Below are 21,373 nucleotides of genomic sequence, written 5' to 3'. Positions count from 1 at the left end.
ACTTTCCATATCAGAGCTCCTGAGTTCAAGTCCTGGCTCCGGCTCCTGACTCCAGCTTTCTGCTTGGAGGCAGCAGGTCTTGGCACAAGTACTCAGGCCCCTGGCACCCATGAGGGAGACTTTGATTGAGTTCTATCTCCTATCTCCCACCTGGCCCAGACTGGGCTGTTGTGGAAGTGAACCAACAGATGGAAGATATCCCTCTGTGTCTATCTCACTGCTGAGTAAGAAATAAAAAGAACATCTCCATCCTAAACTTTTAAGTTAAGTTCTAGTCTTAAAATCCTCAAGTAACCAAACAATCTCAAGTGAAAAAAAAAAAGTCATAGGCCTCAGTTTCTAGGTCTGAAAAATGGGGTAAATGGCTTCACGTAGACCTAGCAGGAGCACCTGCCACTGAAGAAATGAGAAAGAACACCTTCGAGGGGAGTTGCTATTGTACCCAATGGCAAGGCAAGTACACCAAGCTCATACTGTTAAGTTGCCTCTTGTCAATTACTTCCTTAGCTTTGAAATATTATACAAGCACTTGATTTATATTTTTTTACAGACCTGTGGTTAATGTACCTTTACTTTTTGCCAAGAAATGAGAAGGCCATCATGAAAATAATTTGTAACATAATAGAAGATCACAGGTTCTAGGATTACAAGGGTTGGGATTGTGAATCATTTCAGGGATGTTTTCTGCTAAATAAGGGCAATATGCCCAAGGGGAATGTAAAAAAAAAAAAAATCTACAAACTACACACCCCATCCAATCACGTAAAGACAAATCAGCCTTCAGGCAAATCAAAGGTCTTCCACTAAGCTTACCTGGCTTTGGCACTCTGCCCACCCTTCTCAAGCCTCTTAGCAATATACTTTCACAAACAGTTAAAACATGCATAGTAAAAAAGGACTCTTTTTGCAACGATATTTTTTCAAGCAGGGAGCTCTTTTACTCAGAGAAGACCATGGTTCGGACAAAGGAAGGTCCATTTCCGAGTTAGTCCCGTGCAAACACAGGATTAGTGGGTGGGAGAGAGGTGTGCGCAGATGCATAAATAGAGGCTTGCGCTGCTGGCACAGGCAGAAGCTTGGACTGCGTCCTGAGCGTCTCGCACAAGGCAGGTGGGAGGGGAAATCCAGGTAAGGATTCTGACAACAGCTCGGGAAGGGCACCTGCTAGAGGGAGCTTTGGGCTCCTATTGCTCTGTAAAGTTGCGTGCAGTCAACAGAGAAGTGCAAGTGTCCGAGGGTGGTGAAGTGGGATTTGGAGAGGGGATCGTGCGATTTCCAGAGGCTTCCTGGGGCCTGTCTTTGGTAGAACTGGCAGAGTGTTGCACTCCTGAGTTTCCTCTGTAGGAAACAAAAGTTGAAAGAGTGGGTGAATGCTAGGGATTCTCAAGCCTGGGTTAAGGACCGGAGATTTCTATCTTGGTTACAATCTACAACTCTGCTTCTCTCGCACTGGCTGATGCAAAGGAACCTCAGGTAGGATGCCCCAGTGGCAACACAAGGGGACTGCGAAACACTGGTGCAAAATGGAATTCAGAGATAAATTTCTTTTGGTGCACAACAAGTTGAAATCCACATATAGCTTTTCCGTAATATGCATTTTCATGAACTTTCTTAAGATCTCCTCATATGCATGGATTTAAAAAACTTTCTGCAGCAACATAAACCAATTTTTTAATTCCATTTTTCATAAACATTGAGAAGTACCCTAGCATATTACTGCCATAAGTAACTACTTCCTCTCTGTGTCTGTTTTAAAGATACAGTAGTTGCTTCTTCAATCTTTAAATACACGGAATAGACTGTCAGAGGAGAGAGTCAGGGTTGCTTTCCTAACAGGAACACAGGCATTGAAAACTCCTGCAAATGTCTCTCTTGTGAAAGATAAGGTGAGGCTATAGTGATCAGTAAAACTGCTGGTTTCACTGTGTGTGTGTGTGTCTCCAAATTATCCATCTCTTCCATGGTTAGCCTTGGGTTTTAAAGTGGTTTATCCAGGAAATTGGTAGACCAGAGTCTGTTCACGCTAGGAAAAGAGTGAATCTCAGAAAGTCATCCAGAGCAGGATGTTTGTACAGCAGAAGTTCCATTAGTCTTTCTGAGTCATCCTATCATAAAATGCATGTAATACATCAATAGCTCCAACCTCTAACCTATGGAGCTATTACGAGGGGTCCTAATAGCCACTTGTACAACAAGACTTGACAGTGGACTAATAAAACACCTCATCAGCCATTTAGTGTCAGTTTTTAAAATACACATAGATGTCATCTTAATATACAAAACCCAATGTTTGTGGATAAATTCAAAGTAGTTATTTGTCATGATATACTTAGTTGGTTCAAACATCTAATTAGCCTCACATAAAAGTTCTTGATTATTTTTAACATCAAAAATAAGCCTTCACACTAAGAGAGCAGTACACTTGAGTTGCTTCTGTAGAACTGAATTCTAGAAGACAAAAATTATTACTGACATTTCCGCATCCCTATAGGCTTAGAACATTCAGAAATTCTATCTCTGCTCTTTGCTTATGTCTTTTCTGATTAAGGTGTTTTGTGGCTACATACTGTGGCGTGAAGAATAACTGGGGTTCATAACTTGGAAACGCCTTTCAATTTTGCTAATGCTAAGCAAAGTTTTCCATTCAAGCCAACAGATCATGAGACGCACTCTCTCTTAAAAACACAGAGCAATGACAGCTCATCCTACTTCCTCTGCAGAGTTTGTTGACTTCTCTCTAAACCTACACCAATATTAGCGCTAGATGCGATAATTTTGTATTGACTTTTAAGCAATTTTAGTGTCTGGCTTTCTGAGAAATGCAAAGCTCCAGCTTCCCATGTTATGGCCTCTAGCCAACCTTAGCATCTTGCTCAAGAGACTCACTTTGCTTGCCTCCCTGCCTCTTCACTCACTCGGGGAACTCATCTGACCATTCACCGTCCATTCATAGGCGTCTACCCCAGCTTCTCCCAAGCAGTAGCTGTGGAACACCAGGAAGGAAGGAAGAATGTAACAGAGAGACATCCATGGGGTCTACTTCACTACATTATGAATCTCATAGGATATTTGTGTGCCTTAAAGGGCATGCCACATCACCTGCCAGTAAAGGCCCTCAAGGAAAGTCCAAGAACTGCTTCACTTGAAGGAAGCGGCATTGTAGTCAATTCAAAGCTAAGATGGAGTTTGAACAAATGCTACACTTGGGAGACAATTGTGTTCATGCAAGTGGTAGGGCAAGTGACAAGGCTGGCAGGTTCTAAGTGAAATAAGGCATCATTTTATTCATAGTGCGTTCTTCAGTGGCAATGTCTCCATGTTAACAGGAGGTTAAGGAAGTATGCGTAGTAAGGGTAATTATTTCATGGAGGGAAGACCCAGAAGCCTTTGTTCTAGATCCATCTCCTAAACCTTCTCATCTCTCTGAACTTCAGATTCTTCATCTTATACCATGAGGCACTGGGGAGGTGGAAAAGGAGGAGGTAACCCCACAAGTACCTTCCTGTGCTGTAATTTGTGACATTTACATGGAAATTTCTTTAGCTGTAAGAGTATATATAGCTAATTACCTATTTTCTTATATCTAATATATCTAACTTATCTATTTCTGGGTAACTATATATCCATTCAGAGATCTACATCTTTGTATCTAGAGCTATGTGGATCTATATCTATTGATAGATGGGTGGGTAGGCAGATAGATACATAGGTAGGTAGATAGGTAGTTGGTAGATGAGGAGGTAGATAGGTTGGTTAATAGGTGGATAGAGCAATAGATATCCATACTCTATATTCTTGGGAAACCCCATGGGAAGTAGCTTTTCACTCCGATGTCATGTGTCCAGTCTCAACAGAGCCTGTTGGATTCCACTGCGGCAATGCTACCTGCAGATCTTGAAGGCTACTAACTTCTTGTTGCTCATTCTCCACATCAGATTTGCCATGGAGAAAATCTCCCTGTCCGCAGTCTTGCTCCTGGTGGCCCTCTCCTACACACTGGCCAAAGATACCACAGTCAAACCTGGAGCTAAGAAGGACGCAAAGGACTCTCAACCCAAGCTGCCCCAGACGCTCTCCAGAGGTAGGAGTCAACTCCTTGTGGGCGTCCAGCCACAACTTAGCTAGGCAAGATTTCCCAACTCTCAGTGCTGAAATGTATGTGCTGAATTCATTTGGGTATATGCCTTTCTAGACTGAAGACAATTTATAATTGTTTTTCTTCAAAGATTTTTTTCTCCTCCTTTAGTACCATGAATTATATTTATCCTAGTTTTTACCATTTGCTTTTCAACAGCTTTGGGTCAGAAGTTGGAGCAGCTTCAAGTACACTGGTTCTTTTTGTTCTAGGTTGGGGTGACCAACTCATCTGGACTCAGACTTATGAAGAGGCCTTATACAAATCCAAGACCAGGTAAACACCAGGGCTTCGCAGAGCTAGGGAGGAGCTCCCAGAGCACCCTCTAGTGAGCTCTCACTCAAAGTGATCCACTCTCTTCTGTCTTAAAGCAACAAGCCTCTGATGATCATCCACCACCTGGACGAATGCCCACACAGCCAAGGTAACTTCTCCCAGGCTGGATTCCCTTTTCAGCCCTCTGGTCTGTAGGTCAGGGACTGGATCCCCCATCTTTGTATCACTAGAACCCAACACAGTTGAGCAAGAAAGAACATGTTACATTTTAAAGCATGAAAGTATATTTTTAAACTCAACTTCAATTATTTCTACCTTTCCTGTGAAACGTGGGTGTAAGTCCTATGGTTCATCCTCAACTGGCCTCTCTTACATGCAACACATCAGTGAGCTTCACTTTCAAAATGCACCTGCAAGCTGGCATGTGTTTAATGGGTAGGCAACCTATGCAGCCATACAAGGCCCAGGGCTTCCCAGTTCCTTACAGTCACTTCCAAGCTTCACTGTCCCTGTCCTGAAATTCTGACTAACTCTCCAGCAAGGGGATCTACATTTTCATTTCCCCCTGGACCCTCTATAGCATGTTGCTGGCCTTGCCCAAATCCAACCCCTACCTATGGCTTTAGTGCTATGGCCTTGAGCCAGGCCCGGCTCAGGGCTTGTCAAAAACACAGTAGCAGCTGCCAGTCTGGTCACCTGACAGTTGGTTCTCCACACAAACGCTAGAGCGTGGCTGTTAAGCCGAAACCATATCCCACCACTCATGGGCTTGTGTGGTTTCTCATCACAGCTAAAACTACATCCCAGTGCTTGACCAGGGCCTGCAAGGCTGGGCAACATCTGGCCTGTGGCTGCCTTTCCTTTCCTTCCCAGTCCCTTCTTTCTCCTCGCTATCTGGCCTGGCCTTGGAGCTATTCCCCAGACCCCAGAGCTCACTCCCACTGCAGGGCTGCCTGCTGTTCCCTCTGCACGGGGCCATCCCCCTCCAAACTGGATCACTGCCCCACCTCACCGTCACCTCCTACCGAGGTCTACCCTGACCTGCCCATGGCTCTTTCACCTCTGCCTCTGCTTTATTTTCCTTCACAGTGCTCATTTCCACCAGAAACTATTGTATATTTATCTACTTACTTATCTACGGTCTGTCTCTCACACAAGAATTTGACCTCTACAAAAGCAACATTTGCTTTTTTTTTACTCCTCCACTACACTTCCCCCAGTGCATAAAACAGTGCCTATGCCAGCAGTAGCCATTTAGTTCCTACGGGGTTGGAAAAAAAAAAAAAAAGAATAAGTGGATGAATGAATGATGAGTGATTGCCGGAGTGACTGGAAAAATAGAAGAGCAGTAAACAGCATTGCATTAGTTCACTAACTGCTAAAGAGCAATGCAGAAACTGTATTCAAAATGCCATCCACTGCTCATTTCGGCAGCACATATAAGAAAACTGGAACGATGCAGAGAAGATCAGCATGGCCCCTGCACAACAATGACCTGCAAATTCATGCATTCCATATTTTTGAAGTTTACTATTGCAAACAGGCTTTAGTCATTAATGCGAGAGACTTGGAAGAAATGCCTAGCATGAACTATAGAGTGTGCCTAGATCAATTTTGCAGTAACTGGTATTCTCGGTTTTGCTCTACGTAATACACATTAATTCAGATCTTACACCCTACTGTATGAGTTTGGCAGTCTATGGGAGTGACCAGCAACTTTGATGTTTGCACTAAGAGTTGATTTGGAACGCTAGACAGGTTGAAAGAGGTTTCGGTAGTACACATGTACTTGAACCCCATGCTGAGGCTTTCTACCAGTTTCTGCAAACGCCTTTTTAAACGCCTTTACAGATGATTGGTGAAAATGCTGAGAATCATACTTCCCTTCCTGCACATCGGCTACATAAACAGTTTTGTACGATGAAAAATACGCATTTGGCTGATGTTCCATGTTAAACCACTGTCCATGTTCAGCTTCACTGCATGTAATGTAGTTCTGGTCCATCCAATCCTGTGTTCTGGAGAGTGTTCTTTATTCAATCAAGTTTTAATTTACACTTAAAAAATGCCATTCAACTTGGAATAGAGAAAGAGTTTTACACAATGCCGAGCTGGGAATATAATCATTTTTCTTTACATTATAGCTTTAAAGAAAGTGTTTGCCGAAAATAAAGACATCCAGAAGCTGGCAGAGCAGTTCGTCCTCCTCAATCTCGTTGTAAGTTCATTTCCATTGTCATTAACATGTCCCCCTGCCTTGAGTTATCTGGGATCGCTTCCAAATCTCCCATCTCACAGACCGGTGGGAAGGACAGATACTTTGTCTTATTAAGAATCTATCTGCAGTGCCGTGGCTCACTAGGCTAATCCTCCGCTTGCGGCGCCAGCACCCCAGGTTCTAGTCCCAGATGGGGTGCCAAATTCTGTCCCGGTTGCCCCCCTTCCAGTCCAGCTCTCTGCTGTGGCCCGGGAGTGCAGTGGAGGATGGCCCAAGTCCTTGGGCCCTGTACCTACATGGGAGACCAGGAGGAAGCACCTGGCTCTGGGCTTCGGATCAGCACAGCGCGCTGGCCATAGCGTCCATTTAGGGGGTGAACCAACGGAAGGAAGACCTTTCTCTCTGTCTCTCTCTCTCTCACTAACTCTGCCTGTCAAAAAAAAATTTTTTTTAAAAAGAATCTATCTGCAATGTTTATGGTTTTATGTAGCAATTAATAATCTTAGGGTGTCTGAAAAAAAATACTCTCCTATGGTCAGGATTTTCTCTGTTGCTATGACAACTGGAAGAGTTCAGAGTTTACACTCTACTCTCTGTGTCCACCCACTGCAGCCCTGGCTTCTCTGCAACCATGCTTACTCTGTCTCCTCTCCATCTGGGAGACAGAGCTTTTGGGCTATGCAAATCCAGCCAGGTCTCTTGTGTGTTAGCTTCATGAACCCCCATCTCACTACCTGCTCAACCAGCCCCTCTGATGTTTAAGCTTTCTGTCTTTGCAAGTTCTTTCTATTCAGTCCCCAAAAACCAAAAAACCACCTAACTAGTAGGAAAGACATTTGAAATAGTGGTTACAACACTGCTTGGGGTGCCCATATTCCCATATCAGACTGCCAGGGTCTGCATCCTGGCTCCAATTCTGATTCTAGCTTCCTGCTAACGCACTTCCTGGGAGGCAGCAGGGAGTGCTCAAGTGGTTGGGTCCTTACCACCCACCTGAGGGACCTGGATCCAGTTCCAAGCTCCTAGCTCCAGCCCTGGCCATTGTAGGCACTTGGGGGTGTGAACCCGAGGATAGGAACTGTCCCAGACTCTCAACTAAAATAAAACACCCAACCATATGTCCCCAGGAGATTCCTCTCTCTCTGCCCTGTCTTCACAGATTGCCTTCCCCCAGGAGTAGCCCCCCCTCCCCGCTGTGCTTTCTCCTGTGCCTCCCTCCGAAGGCTGTTCTTTTCCTTTCCACCCCCTCATGTTTGTGACTTGATGAACTTCAACTTGACCCACTTTTCATGTTTCACATTCTCCCTGGAAACTTCTACACCTGCCTTTCATCCATACCCCAGCAATTCCTACGTCTTACCCAAGCACCCAACAACCCCCAACACATCCTAGTTCTAGGTAGCTCAGAACACGCTTCTGCTGACCACCCTGAATGAACCAGAATTGGGGGCATCCAGAGCCGGCAATTCTAGGTTGGAATTTCCTCACCCACAGTGGGGAATCTCTACCCTCCTCCGTTCAGAATGCTCCTACTGTTGGTCACGGCTCTACCAAGACAGGAACTCCATTCCGGAGCAAGACTTTTTCACTTGGCCTAGCTTCCTGAGGGGTTACCAGATGGCTCCCGGCCTACAAGCTAAGCCCCATCTAATCCGATGCTGCACTGGGGTCATGTGCCTCTTTGAGCATCCAACCAGGGGTTGTTGACGATCTCTGAATAAGTGAGCACACTCTGGCACAATGCACCGGGTCTCTGATGGGCCAGCTCCAGGCAGTTCTAGCATCTTCACCTCTGCTCTCATGTATCCCCAATCTTCATTCCCTCTGCAGCACCGTGATGTACAGGAGAACATGGTGCCTTTCCTTTGCAGTCCTGTGAACACACAGGTCCCCCACCCCACGCGGGGGCCCTCTTTTCCACACAACTGGTTCCTATTCGTCATTTGAGATGCCTGCTTCGGAAAGCCCAAGGGGAACCTGCCTATCTTCTGAGCCCAGTGCCCCTGCGCCCTCACCTGCCCACCCTCACTTCCTAACATTTCACTTGCTGCAGCCTCGATATTCACGTTCCTCCCTCTCTGTGCATTCCTTAAAGATAAGCACAGCAATTGCTAAATCCATAAAATTCTAAATAAAAATGGATCCATGGAGAGAAGAAGGCTCCAGCTAAGCCTGTCTGCTCCTGTAATTGCCTTCAGAAATGACTTCTGCCTTTTCCATCTATCCATCTCCTCCCATCTCATCTTCCCTAAAATCTGTAAATCCTCGCTTCTTAAGCTTCTCTGTGTTCCTGTGTATCACACATCTGCTCCCTCCTACCTGAGATTTCATCCCCATACCCAGTCCCTCATCTATATTATAAACGTGCCTGACTCTATCTTAAGGTGCCTGGCTCCATAATGGACACATTAGGAAGTTTGGGCCAGCTAATCCTCCGCCTGTGGCACCAGCACACCAGGTTCTAGTCCCGGTCAGGGCACTGGATTCTGTATTGGTTGCTCCTCTTCCAGGCCAGCTCTCTGCTGTGGCCCGGGAGTGCAGTGGAAGATGGCCCAAGTGCTTGGGCCCTGCACCCCATGGGAGACCAGGAGAAGCACCTGGCTCCTGGCTTCAGATCAGTGCAGTGCGCCAGCCGCAGCACGCCAGCCGTGGCGGCCATTGGAGGGTGAACCAACGGCAAAAGGAAGACCTTTCTCTCTGTCTCTCTCTTTCTCACTGCCCACTCTGCCTGTCAAAAAAAAAAAAAAAAAAAAAAAAAAGGAAGTTTGAAAATGGCTGCTGAAGAGTAAACAAACTAACTGCTGCTTTGTTTGTTTCAATCCTAGTATGAAACAACCGACAAACACCTTTCTCCTGATGGCCAGTACGTCCCCAGGATCATGTTTGTTGGTAAGTGGAAGTGGCAAGAGATAAAATACTCTCAGAATGACACAGGTGCTGTCCTGTGCCTTCTTGTCCGTTATACCCTCATCTGCTACTGCACCATGGCCAAGGCCACTTCCTTCCTGTCCCCTGCACCCTAGCAAATGGGTACAATATCCCCAGGGTATGAAAAGTTTCACAGCACATCCCCATCAGAAAATGCGAGCATCTGCTGGTTCCCATAGCTGAGCTTTCTCATCTGTTCACTTGAACTTCTGCTTTCTGCCACAAATACATCTGAGAAGGAAGCACACTCTTAACTGTTTATGTGCACAGATAATTTTCCTGAATACATCAGGAATGTTTTTTGTTTATTTGAAAGGCAGAGTTAGAGAGAGGGAGAGAGGAAAAAAAGATATCTTCCATTCTGCTGCTTTACTGCCCAAATGGCCACAACGGCTGCGGCTGGGGACAGGTCGAAGCCAGGAGCCAGGAACTCCACTCAGGTCTCCCACATGGGTGGCCCATCTTCCACAGTTTTCCCAGGTGCATTAGCTGGGAGCTGGATCCAGACTGAAGCAACTAGAATTCGAACCAGTGCTCTGATATTGGATGCCAGCATTGCAAGAGGCAGGCATAATCTGCTGGACCACAGTTGAACCTGAATTGTTTTTAACTGGGAACTGTTCAATCTGTACTTTATTTCTATTTTTCTTTCTGACATTTTTGATAATTATTTTTAGAATAGTTAGGAAAAGAATTTTAAGGTAGTCAGGCTCCTTGCTACCACTGGCACTTTTCTAATGCTGTTCCCTAGACTGGAAAACTTTTCCTGCTTTCTTCCCCCATCACTTTTTTTTCCATGTTAAACATGTCTATCAAGCTTCTCATCTTTGAATTCAAACTTCCTTCTACTTTATGACATATTCATATTTATTAGTCTCCCTACTTCCAGCCTCCCAGGGTTAAGACTAAGGAATCTTTTCCCTTTCAATCTCTTCATTAGTCAGAGTCAGTCTCCAAGATCTATCAACTCTATGTCCTCAGGCTCTCTAGGTGCCAACTTTTTTCTTTTTAATGATTTTATGTATTTATTTATTTGAGAGGTAGAGTTAAAGAGAGAGGCACAGAGAGAAAGAGAGAGAGAGGTCTTCCATTCACTGGTTCACTCCCCCAGATGGCCACAACGGCCAGAGCTAAGCCAATCTGAAGTCAGGAGCCAGGAGTTTCTTCTGGGTCTCCCACATGGTTGCAGGGGCCCAAAGACTTGGGCCATCTTCTATTGCTTACCCAGGCCATAGCAGAGAGCTGAATGGGAAGTGGAGCAGCCAGGACTCAAACTAGCACCCATATAGTATGCTGGCACTGCAGGCGGTGGCTTTACCCGCTAAGTCACAGCACCAGCCCGCCATCACTTGTTAACTCCCGGATCATCACTGTCATCACAGACTTGCTCAGACCCCCACTGTCTGCCTGCAGCACCACATTTTTCTCATTACTAATGCTTTTCCTCCATCACAAGTTTGCACCTCCTGGGTGGTTATTTAATAAAGGTTTGCCCATACAGGATTGATGTTAGCCCCATGAGGGAGGCAAGGGCTCTGTTCCTGCCTCAAAGCCTCTGCTGTGTGCTCTACATGAGCATTTGCTGAAAGAGCAAAGGCAGGTCCTGTGTTTGGCTTTGATCAGACAGATTTAAGAAAAAAAAATGCGTAATTGAATCCATCCCAGGGGCTAGCAGCATCCAGGTGCAGCAGGTTAAGCCACAGCTTGCAAACACCTGCATGCTACAGCGGAGCACTGGTTCAAGTCCCAGCTGCTCTGCTTCTGATCCAGCTTCCTGTTAGTGTGCTTGGGCCCCCGCCACCCACATGGGAGATCCTGAGCGAGTTGCAAGCTCCTGGCTTCGGCCTGGCCCAGCCTGGGCCGTTGACATCATTTGCAGGATGAACCTGCTAATGGAAGTTCACCCTCTCTTCCCCTCTCTCTGTTGCTCTGCCTTGCAAATAATAATAACAATAAAAATCCATCATGTCGCTGAGCTCACTCTAATCAAGTGGTTCACCCAAGTAATTCAGCAAAGTTCACAATAAATGTAGAACCCAGGAGAGAAAATGGAGTGATAGGAAGAAAGGAGGAAGGCAGAACCACGGCACTCACTTTACAGATTTGCTGTCGGGGTTGAGAACTTTCAGAAACAACATTAGCGGGGGATTTGCCGGCCACCCAGTCATACCTCGTGCAGGAATGGGTTTTATGAGGTCCCTGAATCCGCGCTCGCTGCCTGCAGTTAGAAGCTCCAACTCCGAAGCTACTTGCTCTCCTCGCTGTGGGTTGTGGGGTCCTCCACTCTGGCTCTGTTACATGCACCTGGAGGGCCTTACATACGGGCCACCCACACCCCACCTCAGGCCAATTAAATCAGAATCCAGCACGCGTAGAGCTCTGCGGGTGCTTCCAGTGTGCAGCCGGGGTCAGGAGCATCCGGCTGGGCATTGGGAAAGCCTCTCTGGGGTTAATTCTAATGAAGATCTGATGAGTAGAGTGCGTCTTCCATCTTCATTGAATAAATCACTGTCTGTCTCCTAGAGCTTACACCTGGGTTCCTCGTCCCCTGGTCTGAAATGACAGATCGTCCTCTCAGGACCAGCGACAGGTGGCTTCACCTGTGTCAGCCTCTGGTTTTCAGCACACGTGCCCTAAGTTCTGTCAATCACCTCTCAGAGCAGGATTTCCAGATGCCTCTCCTATTTCCCTTTTGGATGCATTTTTTTTCCCAAAGTACACTTTTTCTAAAAGAGTTACTTAAAGAGAGACAGAGACAGAGACAGAGAGAGAGAGAGCTTCCCATATATTATCAGTACAGTCCCCCAATGCCCGGAACAGCCAGATCTGGGCTAGGCTGAAGCCAGGGGCCAGGAGCTCCATCTGGGACTCCCATGTGGGTGGCAGGGACCCAGGTACTTGACCCATCATCTGCTGCCTCCTAGAGTGTGCAGTAGCAGGGAGGCTGCACCTAGAGCAGAGTCGTCCCAGGCACTCTATTATGTAATGTTGGAAACCACTCCTAAAATGGATTTTTCCGAAACAGGTAATTAAGTTAAATGTAAAATATGAAACACTGGATTTAAATCTAGAAGAATGCATGTATGGGTAAAAGAAGACTGCTGGGAGCGGGTGGACTGTTAAACCGTGGCAGAGGTGGCCGGGGCAGGAGCGGGCGCGCTCTGGAGACGAGTCAGCAGCGCCCCGGGAGGGGAGAGGCGGGCGAGCAGAACAAAAAAAAAAAAAGACTGCTGGATATTTTCTGAATGTAGCTAATTAACAATAAAGTAAAAACCAGTGAGAAGCACCATGTGCTGATTTAAAAACCTTTGCCATTTTTAAAGCCTTGCATTCTCATATTAGTTTAAAAAAAACTTTTATTTTGCAAATCAGTGCTGGATGTGGGCTTCCATTTTTCTAGGTCACTCTTGATAAAACATGTCAACTGCAACATAATCACTTCAAAGGTAGCCCACAGGGGTCGGCACTGTGGCTTAGCGAGTTAAGCCACTGCCTGCAGTGCTAGCATCCCATGTAGGTGCTGGTTCAAGTCCCCGCTGCTCCACTTCCAATCCAGCTCCCTACTAATGTGCCTAGGAAAGCAGCAGAAGATGGCCCAAGGGCTTTGGCCCCTGCTACCCACATGGGAGACCCAGATGATGCTCCTGGCTCCTGGATTTGGCCTGTCCAGCCCTGGCCATTGTGGCCATTTGGAGAGTGAACCAGTGGATGGAAGACCTCTCTCTCTCTCTTTTTTTTTTTTTTTTTTTTTTTTTGACAGGCAGAGTGGACAGTGAGAGACAGAGAGAAAGGTCTTCCTTTGCCGTTGGTTCACCCTCCAATGGCTGCCACGGCTGGCACGCTGCGGCCGGCACACTGCGCTGATCCGAAGGCAGGAGTCAGGTGCTTATCCTGGTCTCCCATGGGGTGCAGGGCCCAAGCACCTGGGCCATCCTCCACTGAACTCCCGGGCCACAGCAGAGAGCTGGCCTGGAAGAGGGGCAACCGGGAAAGAATCTGGCGCCCTGACCGGGACTAGAACCCAGTGTGCCGGCGCCGCTAGGTGGAGGATTAGCCTATTGAGCCGCGGCGCAGGCCTCTCTCTCTCTCTTTGTGTGTGTGTGTGTCTCCCTCTCTCTTTCTCTGTAACTGATAGTAGGCCATAATTTTGTAGCACAGAATAATGTTTTCACAAGAAAAACAAAATAACTGCTCCCAAATTACGTATTCTTGTTTTCACAAGTAGCACCGTGTCGTTGTTGAAGGCTCGGGTCCCGAGTTGTCTGTCCAGGGCCAGAGGTGGGGTCGCGGTGCGGCTGGGGGGGTAGCTGCGTCCGCGGGATGCCGGCTGGTCTGTTTTCCGAGAATGTGGTGGCACGAGTTTATCACGCGCACAAGCTACTCGAAAACAAAGCGTCGCATCCCTTTTGCTTGATCCTTGCAGACCCATCCCTGACGGTGAGAGCTGACATCACGGGAAGATACTCCAATCGCCTGTACGCCTATGAACCTTCTGACATAAATCTACGTAAGTGTCACCCCCAACCTGGATGCCACCACGTGCTGAGCCTCTCTACCCATGCAGGGTGTGGGGAGGAGGGGGGGAGCAGCAGCAGGAGGTGGGAGAGGGCTCTGCGTGGGGACCCCAGCTGGCCCCGCATCCTCAGACACCCCACAAATCCAAGGTCTCGGCTTTGTGTGGTTTTGTACCTCCACTGAAGATGAGCTACAGCAGGCAGCTTTTTCTCTAAGAGGCTCCTAGCCACGTTCCCTGCCTCTCAGCTTCCTGTTAGGCACAGGAACCCACGACTCCTACCACAGCGCCGAGGGCAGGAGTTGTGCCAGTCTGCATGCCCTCATGTCCACGGAACAAGAGGGAAATAATTGAGTCCAGTTCAGCTGGGTTCAGGTTTGACTTAAAGATCAGTAAGAAAGATGGCCCCAACAGCATCCCCTGTGGTTGCCATAGAAGAAGGAAGATTAGAAGGCACATGAAATACTGAGATAGAGGACTGTGCCTTCAGCTGGGACGCCTGGTTAGTCCTTCTGGGAGGAACACTGGGCTTTCTCCAAGGAACCAGTTCTGATCAGCTAGCAGTGGGTTAGACACGGGGGTCACTCTCCACTCTCCTTTGGCCACAAGTTGCTATTTCCTTTTACACCAAAATCAAGACATTGTTTTTCAGTCACATGAGCCCCCAGTAAACAAACACGAACATCACCATCCCAGAAATTTTTATCGGACAGTACTGGCTTAAGCACTGCTGGAGCCAGTGTGGGGCGGTGCCTGGGCAGCTGCGGTGACCCTCGCCATGCGTGAGCCACGCCGCCAGTGGATGCTGGGAGGACCTTCCAAGAACCAGCCGTTCTTGAGACAGCAGCGTGTGCTTGAGTGACTTCAAGGCAGGGACCCTACCCAGGAGTGCCTTGAAAAACAGGCATTTAATAAACATCAGTAGGCATGAAGAAGCAGCTTCCAGGGCCTGTCTCTGCTCTTCTACTTGCTAGCTCTATCACCTCAAGCAGGCAAGCTACTCAGCCTCCCAGCATGCATTTCTTCACCTACACGTGAAGCAGGAATAGAGCTTTGCAAGAATTAAAGGAACACAGGTGCATAAAGCACTCGGTTTTTTGCTCCTTATAATTTGTATTCTACCTACTTCTAAACAATTGGGAGGAGCAACAGATACCTACTAGCAAGTGCTTCTCATCAGCACGACTTACAATTTACTACAAATAGCCAAATCTGTCTCCTGCTGGGGGAGTTTATAAAGTGATTTTGATGGGAGTGTGGGTTGGAGAGGGAAGATCTGAGAAGAAATGAGATTTATTAGAGAACTGGACTGTCACACAAACAATTTATTTTTTTTTTAAATTACATTAAGATGACCAACTATTTGCCCTATTCATTAAACACTGGAGGACGAAAGGAAAGCTTGGAGACTCGCTGAATCTGTTGCTGTGTTGCTAATCGTATCCTGGCTCTGTTTCTCCCATTAGTGCTTGACAACATGAAGAAAGCACGCAAGTTGCTGAAGACGGAATTGTAGAGAAAAAGAGAAAATCTGTGAGCTCTTCCTACTGGGCTTTGAGATTTGGAACCAGAGATTTCCGAAGAGCAGAAGGATGCCGAAGCGTAGTTGCACATGCATAAAAGTTACAACAGCAGTTGTTTTTTTTTAAATGTTGATTTCAAGTATACATATATGAAAATAATATTACAGGCTACTGTGGTGAGCCATGATTTTCTAAAAAATAAATCCTTTTGGGGGTGTTCAGCTGAAGTTTTTTCTTTTATCCCCAACATGGTCTTGCACACAAAAACTGGTTTGTTCACTAAGTAGGGTTCTTGGACACACACAAAATGCCTAAAGAGGGGACAAGACAGAAGTAGTTCAAACAACGAAGACCCAAGGCAGTGACAATGATCATCTCCCAGCACCGCAGGTTCTCCCGGGTGACCAAGAGTGGGCACAAGCCTAGCCAGCACAAGAGGCAAACACCATGTGCTATGGTGTGGAAGGAACATGCAGACAGGCAGCCACCAAATCAGGTCCCCGCTTGGAGGCAACCCTCCCACCCTGACCACAGATGCCTGTGTACACACTTCAGCAATCCACTTTTTCCTTTAAAGATTTATTCATTTATTTGAAAGTCAGAATTGCACACAGAGAGAAGGAGAGGCAGAGAGAGAGAGAGAGAGAGAGAGAGAGAGAGGTCTTCCATCTGATGGTTTGCTCCCCAATTGGCCAAAATGGCCGGAGCTGTGCTGATCTGAAGCCAGGAGCCAGGAGCTTCCTCCAGGTCTCCTAAGCAGGTGCAGGGGCCCAAGCACTTGGACCATCTTCCACTGCTATCCCAGGCCACATAAGAGAGCTGGATCGGAAGTGGAGAAGCCAGGTCTCAAACCGGCACTCATATGGGATGCCAGCACAGCAGGCAGCGGCTTAACCCACTATGCCACAGCGCCGGTCCCCAGCAATCCACTTTTAGCCGGATATTGCCAAACTTAAGGCTCATGGAGAAAGCCACTGGCAAGCAGCTTTCTCCTTCATAAGACTGGTTAGAACACCAGGGCTTGGCAGGGTCACACAGCAGGTTGAGCTGCCACTTGGCAATGCTCACACCCCATATCTGAGTGCATGTTCCCATCCCAGCTGTGCCACTTTCCACCCAGCTTCCAGTGAACGCACTGGGAGGCAGCAGAAGATGGTCCAAGAATCTGGGTCCCCTCCCATGAGAGACCAGGATGGGAGTTCCTGGCTCCTACCTTTGGCCTGGACCAGCCTTGGCTATTGTGGCCATTTGGGGAGTGAACTAGAGGGTGAAAGATCTGTCTCTCCCTCTCTGTCATTCTGCCTTTCAAATAATAAATAAAATAAAATCTGAAAAAAAAAAAAAAACAACACTATGTCCCACATCAAAGTACCTGGGTTCGATACCCACCTCCAGCTCTTGAGCATTCAGCACAACCTGGGAGCCAGCAATGATGGCTCACGTAATTGGGCTCCTGCAACCCGCGTAAGAGGTCTGAATTGTGTTCCTGGCTTCCAGCTTCAGACTTGGCCCAGCCCCTACCATTGCGGGGATTTGGGAAGTGAACCACTGGGGAGGGGAAGACCCTCTCTTCCTCTGTCTCTCTGCTTCTCAAAGAAATGCAAATTTTAAGAGAAAGAAGACTAGAGGAAAGGTCATCCAAAGAACCTCTGCACCCTCAGCATTGGCCTTGTGATGGATCTGGGCTGTCGGGGTTCGAGAGCCTCCGCCTAGAATACACTCAGTGTGGATTGCTCCCATCTTCCTCATCCACACGGGTCTGCCTGGGAAAGCAAAGGGCAGTGAGATTGTGTCCACCAAGTAAAGATCAGAGGGCACTGATGTCTGTAAAAAACTGTGACAGGGTGGGGCACCAGACAGGGGCAAGCGGTTCTGGCTGTGTTTAACTCTATATTCTGCCCAACAAAAATCACAACCAAATATTCTGTACCACAGAGGCAAGACCTTCAAAAAGTCCATGCAAAATGCAGATGAAGGAAAAAATCATGCGAGGACTTCAGAGTTCCTTGTGCAACAAGAGAAACTTTAGCTTTTAATTCTACTTTCCACGACTTTTTTTGCGGTACCCTCACATTCACTAGCATGTGGGATGCCTGTAGGAGTATTATCCAGCCCCCACTAACTTCCGCCCTGGGTCCTTGGCCATCTACATTATGCTTTGCTTACTGGTTAACTACCGCTCGCCAGGATTAACTGTTTTGGAAGACTCTTTTCCTGAACAGATCCTTTGGCATTAAATTTTCCAGAGCGTATATATATTTTTTATAAAAGATTTTATTTGAAAGGCATAGTTACAGAGAGAGATGTTCCATTTGTTGGTTCACTCCCTAAACAGCTGCAACAGCTGAGACTGAGCTAGATTGAAATCAGAAGCCCAGAACTATCATTCTGGTCTTCTACATGGGTAGCACAGGCCCCAAGTGCTGGGGCTGTCCTCTGCTGCTTTCTCAGGTGCATTAGCAGGGAGCTTCATTGGAAGTGGAGCAGCCAGGACTCAAACTGGTGCTCATATGGGATGCTGATGTCGCAGGTGGCAGCTTAACCCACTGCACAATGCCAACCCCCAGAATATATATATATGTGTGTGTGTGTATATATATATATTTCCAATATTTTTCTGTCTCCCACAATGATTACCAGCACTAGTAGGTGCTTAAGCATCTGTTGTTTATTTAATGATAAAGAAATCTCAGCTGAAACTATCACAGGACTTTTAACATCCTTCTCATAAGTAGGTATTCTAAATAAACTACACAGATCCAGTTAGAGAGCTGAGGGGGCCGGCACTGTGGCACAGCAGGCTAAGCCACCCCTACAGTGCCCACATCCCATATCACTGCCAATTCAAGTCCTGGTTGCTCCATTTCCAATCCAGCTCCCTACTAATACGCCCAGGAAAGCAGTGGAGGATGGCCCAAATCTTGGGTCCCTGTACCCACATGGGAGACCAGGATGAAGTTCTGGGCTCCTGGTTGCAGCCATCTGGGGAGTGAACCAGTGGATAGAAGATTCTCTCTCTCCCTCTAACTCTGCCTTTCAAATAAGTAAAGAAATCTTAAAACAAACAAATAAAACCAGAGTTCTCTGAGGGCTAACGGAAAGAAGTTTCACATATATAAACAAGTATCTTGGGGGCCGGTGCTGTGGCGCAGCGGGTTAACACCCTGGCCTGAAGCGCCGGCATCCCACATAGGCACTGGTTCGAGACCCGGCTGCTCCACTTCCAATCCAGCTCTCTGCTATGGCCTGGGAAGGCAGTAGAAGATGGCCCAAGCCCTTGGGCCCCTGCACCTGCATGGGAGACCCGGAAGAAGCTCCTGACTCCGGATCGGCACAGCTCCGGCCGTTGCAACCAACTGGGGAGTGAACCAGTGGATGGTGGACCTCTCTCTCTCTCCTCTCTGTGTAACTCTAACTTTCAAATAAATAAATAAATCTTAAAAAAATATCTTGAACGACAACTTCTAAGTGATTCAAGTTTCTTCTGTGATGCAACAAAATGTTTATCTTTGGGGCTGGCTGTGGCTTAGCGGCTGCTGCCTGGGACACCTGCATCCCATATGGGCACCGGTTCGAGTCCTGGCTGCTCCACTTCCGATCCAGCTCCCTGCTAATCCACCTGGGAAAGCAGTAGAAGATGGCCGGAGTCCTAGGGCCCCTGCACCCATGTGGGAGACCTGGAAGAAGTTCCTGGCTCCTGATCAGCTCAGCTCAGCTCCAGCCATTGCAACTAATGAGTGAGCCGGCAGATGGACGATCTCTCTTCCTCTCTGTAATTCTACCTTTCAAATAAATAAATAAATCTTTTAATATAAATTGATTTATACATTATCCTAACAATTTTTTAAATATAAATAAATCTTTAGGAAATCAAATGTCAAAGTTACAAGGAAAATAAGTCCCCCTTAGGAAGGTATTAAAGAAATGCAGAACAAGAGTCATACGAACATTGGTGGAGCTTGATCCAGTCTCTCTCCTTTTGAGAATCTATCATTAAGCAGAAGCTGGATTCTGTGAGGATGCCAACGGCAAAGTTATTAAAAAATAGCAGTCTCCAAAAATAAGTCACATGGTATATTATCCTTTTTAAAAAGACTTCTTTATTTATTTGAAAGGCAGAGTGACATAGAGGAGAGACAGAGAAATCTCTAATTCACTAGCTCACTCCTCAAATGGCTATAATAGCCAGGTCTGGGCCAGGCCAAAGTTAGGAGCCAGGAACTCCATCCTAGTCTCCCACATGGGTGGCAGGGACTCAGTCACTTGGGCCATCATCTGTTCCTTCCCAGGACACATTAGGAGGAGGCTGGACTGGAAGCAGAGCAGCTGGAACAGGAACCACCATTCCAATATGGGATAGAAGCATCAGAAACAGCAGTTTAATCCACTGTGCCACAACGCTGGCCCTTACATGGTATATTAATATAAAATGCACTGTGCCGTCATCTATGAAAGTAATAAACATGACAGGGACACAGAAAAGGGCTAAGTGAAAAATATGTTTTTTAAAAGATTTATTTATTTGAAGGACAGAGTTAGATAGAAAGACACAGAGAGAGAGAGAGATCTTCCATCCGCTCATTCACTCCCCCAGATGACTGCAATAGCTTGAGCTGGGCCAATCCAAAGCCAGGAGCCAGGAGCTTCTTCCGGGTCTCCCACATGGGTGCAGGGGCCCAAGGACTTGGGCCATCGTCTACTGCTTTCCCAGGCACATCAGCAGGGAGCTGGATTGGAAATATAGCAGCTGAGACTTGAACAGGTGCCCATATGGGATGCCGGCACCACAGGTGGCGGCTTTACCTGCTATGCCACAGCACTGGCCCAGTACAAAAAGCAATTAAGGTTTTCTATGCTGTAACTACAAGGACAGGACACATTATACATGTAGGTTTAAAAACAGAATAAGAGGCAAAGACAAAAATAGCTGGTTTTACTTAAAGTCAGGCAGACACAGAGAAAGATCTTCCATTAGCTGCTTTATTGTCACAACAGCCACGGCTAAGCCAGGCAGAAACCAGGATCCAGGAACTCACTCTGGGTCTCTCATATGGGTGGAGGGGACCCAAGTACTTGAGTCATCATCTGCTGCCTCCCAGGATGCACATTAGCAGGAACTAGGAATTGGAAGCAGAGCTGAGACTTGAACCCAGGCATTCTGATGTGAGATACAAGTGTCCCAAATAGCAGTTCGAATGCTGTGTCAAACAACCACTCCCTAAAAACAGCTGTTTCTAACCTCATGGAAATACTGACGCCTGCTCTTTCTACCAAATGCCTCTACTGTCATATCGACTACCTTTCATTTTGCTTTTATTTCTCTAAAGATTTATTTGAAAGGCACAGTGACAGAGAAATCCTCCATCCACTGGGTCACTCTCCAAATAGCCCCGGCAGTTAGCGCTGGGCCAGGCTGAAGCTAGGAGCCCAGAACTCCATCCAGGTCTCCCATGCTGGTGGCAGGGGCCCAAGCACTTGAGCCATCATCTTCTGCTCTCCTGGGCACAGGAGCAGGGAGCTGGATGGGAAGTAGAGCAGCCGGGACTGGAGCTAGCATTCCGACTTGGGATGCCAGCATCGCAGCGGCGGCTTAATCCGCTGTGCCACAACACCGGTCCCCCAATTTGTGCTTTAATGCATTTCATGCCCATTACTGTTCTGACTACAGAGAAGCAGAGGAGCACCTTGAGACCCAAGAGCACAATTTGCAACAGCAGCATAAAATCGTTGGTGGAAATGGATAGTGGTGTGGCCACTGTGCAAAACCAGTAGGGTGGGTC

General features: G+C 47.1%; 1 protein-coding gene and 1 non-coding gene across 2 annotated transcripts; both read left to right on the top strand.

The window, feature by feature from the left end:
* The first annotated feature begins 968 nt into the window (after positions 1-968).
* Positions 969-15,814, top strand: AGR2 (anterior gradient 2, protein disulphide isomerase family member). The gene is made up of 8 exons (XM_002720847.4): positions 969-1,128; positions 3,936-4,081; positions 4,348-4,411; positions 4,507-4,559; positions 6,556-6,629; positions 9,455-9,518; positions 13,981-14,064; positions 15,537-15,814. Exons 2-8 carry the CDS (start codon positions 3,943-3,945, stop codon positions 15,584-15,586), a joined length of 528 nt encoding a protein of 175 aa, XP_002720893.1. The 5' UTR covers positions 969-1,128; positions 3,936-3,942; the 3' UTR covers positions 15,587-15,814.
* LOC127487332 (U6 spliceosomal RNA) lies at positions 5,830-5,933 on the top strand. Its single transcript, XR_007914102.2, has one exon. It is a non-coding gene; the product is annotated as a U6 spliceosomal RNA (small nuclear RNA).
* Positions 15,815-21,373: the final 5,559 nt, after the last annotated feature.

The sequence above is a fragment of the Oryctolagus cuniculus genome, chromosome 16 (assembly GCF_964237555.1).
Source record: "Oryctolagus cuniculus chromosome 16, mOryCun1.1, whole genome shotgun sequence".
NCBI lineage: Eukaryota > Metazoa > Chordata > Mammalia > Lagomorpha > Leporidae > Oryctolagus > Oryctolagus cuniculus.
This window is presented reverse-complemented; position numbering and strand designations above follow the sequence as displayed.

Excerpts from the sequence above, each read along its gene's own strand:
- AGR2 (XM_002720847.4), top strand. The coding sequence starts at position 3,943 with ATGGAGAAAATCTCCCTGTCCGCAGTCTTGCTCCTGGTGGCCCTCTCC. Across the intron at positions 6,630-9,454 it reads TCGTCCTCCTCAATCTCGTT|TATGAAACAACCGACAAACA; the intron begins GTAAGTTCATTT and ends TTTCAATCCTAG. Across the intron at positions 9,519-13,980 it reads CCCCAGGATCATGTTTGTTG|ACCCATCCCTGACGGTGAGA; the intron begins GTAAGTGGAAGT and ends TGATCCTTGCAG.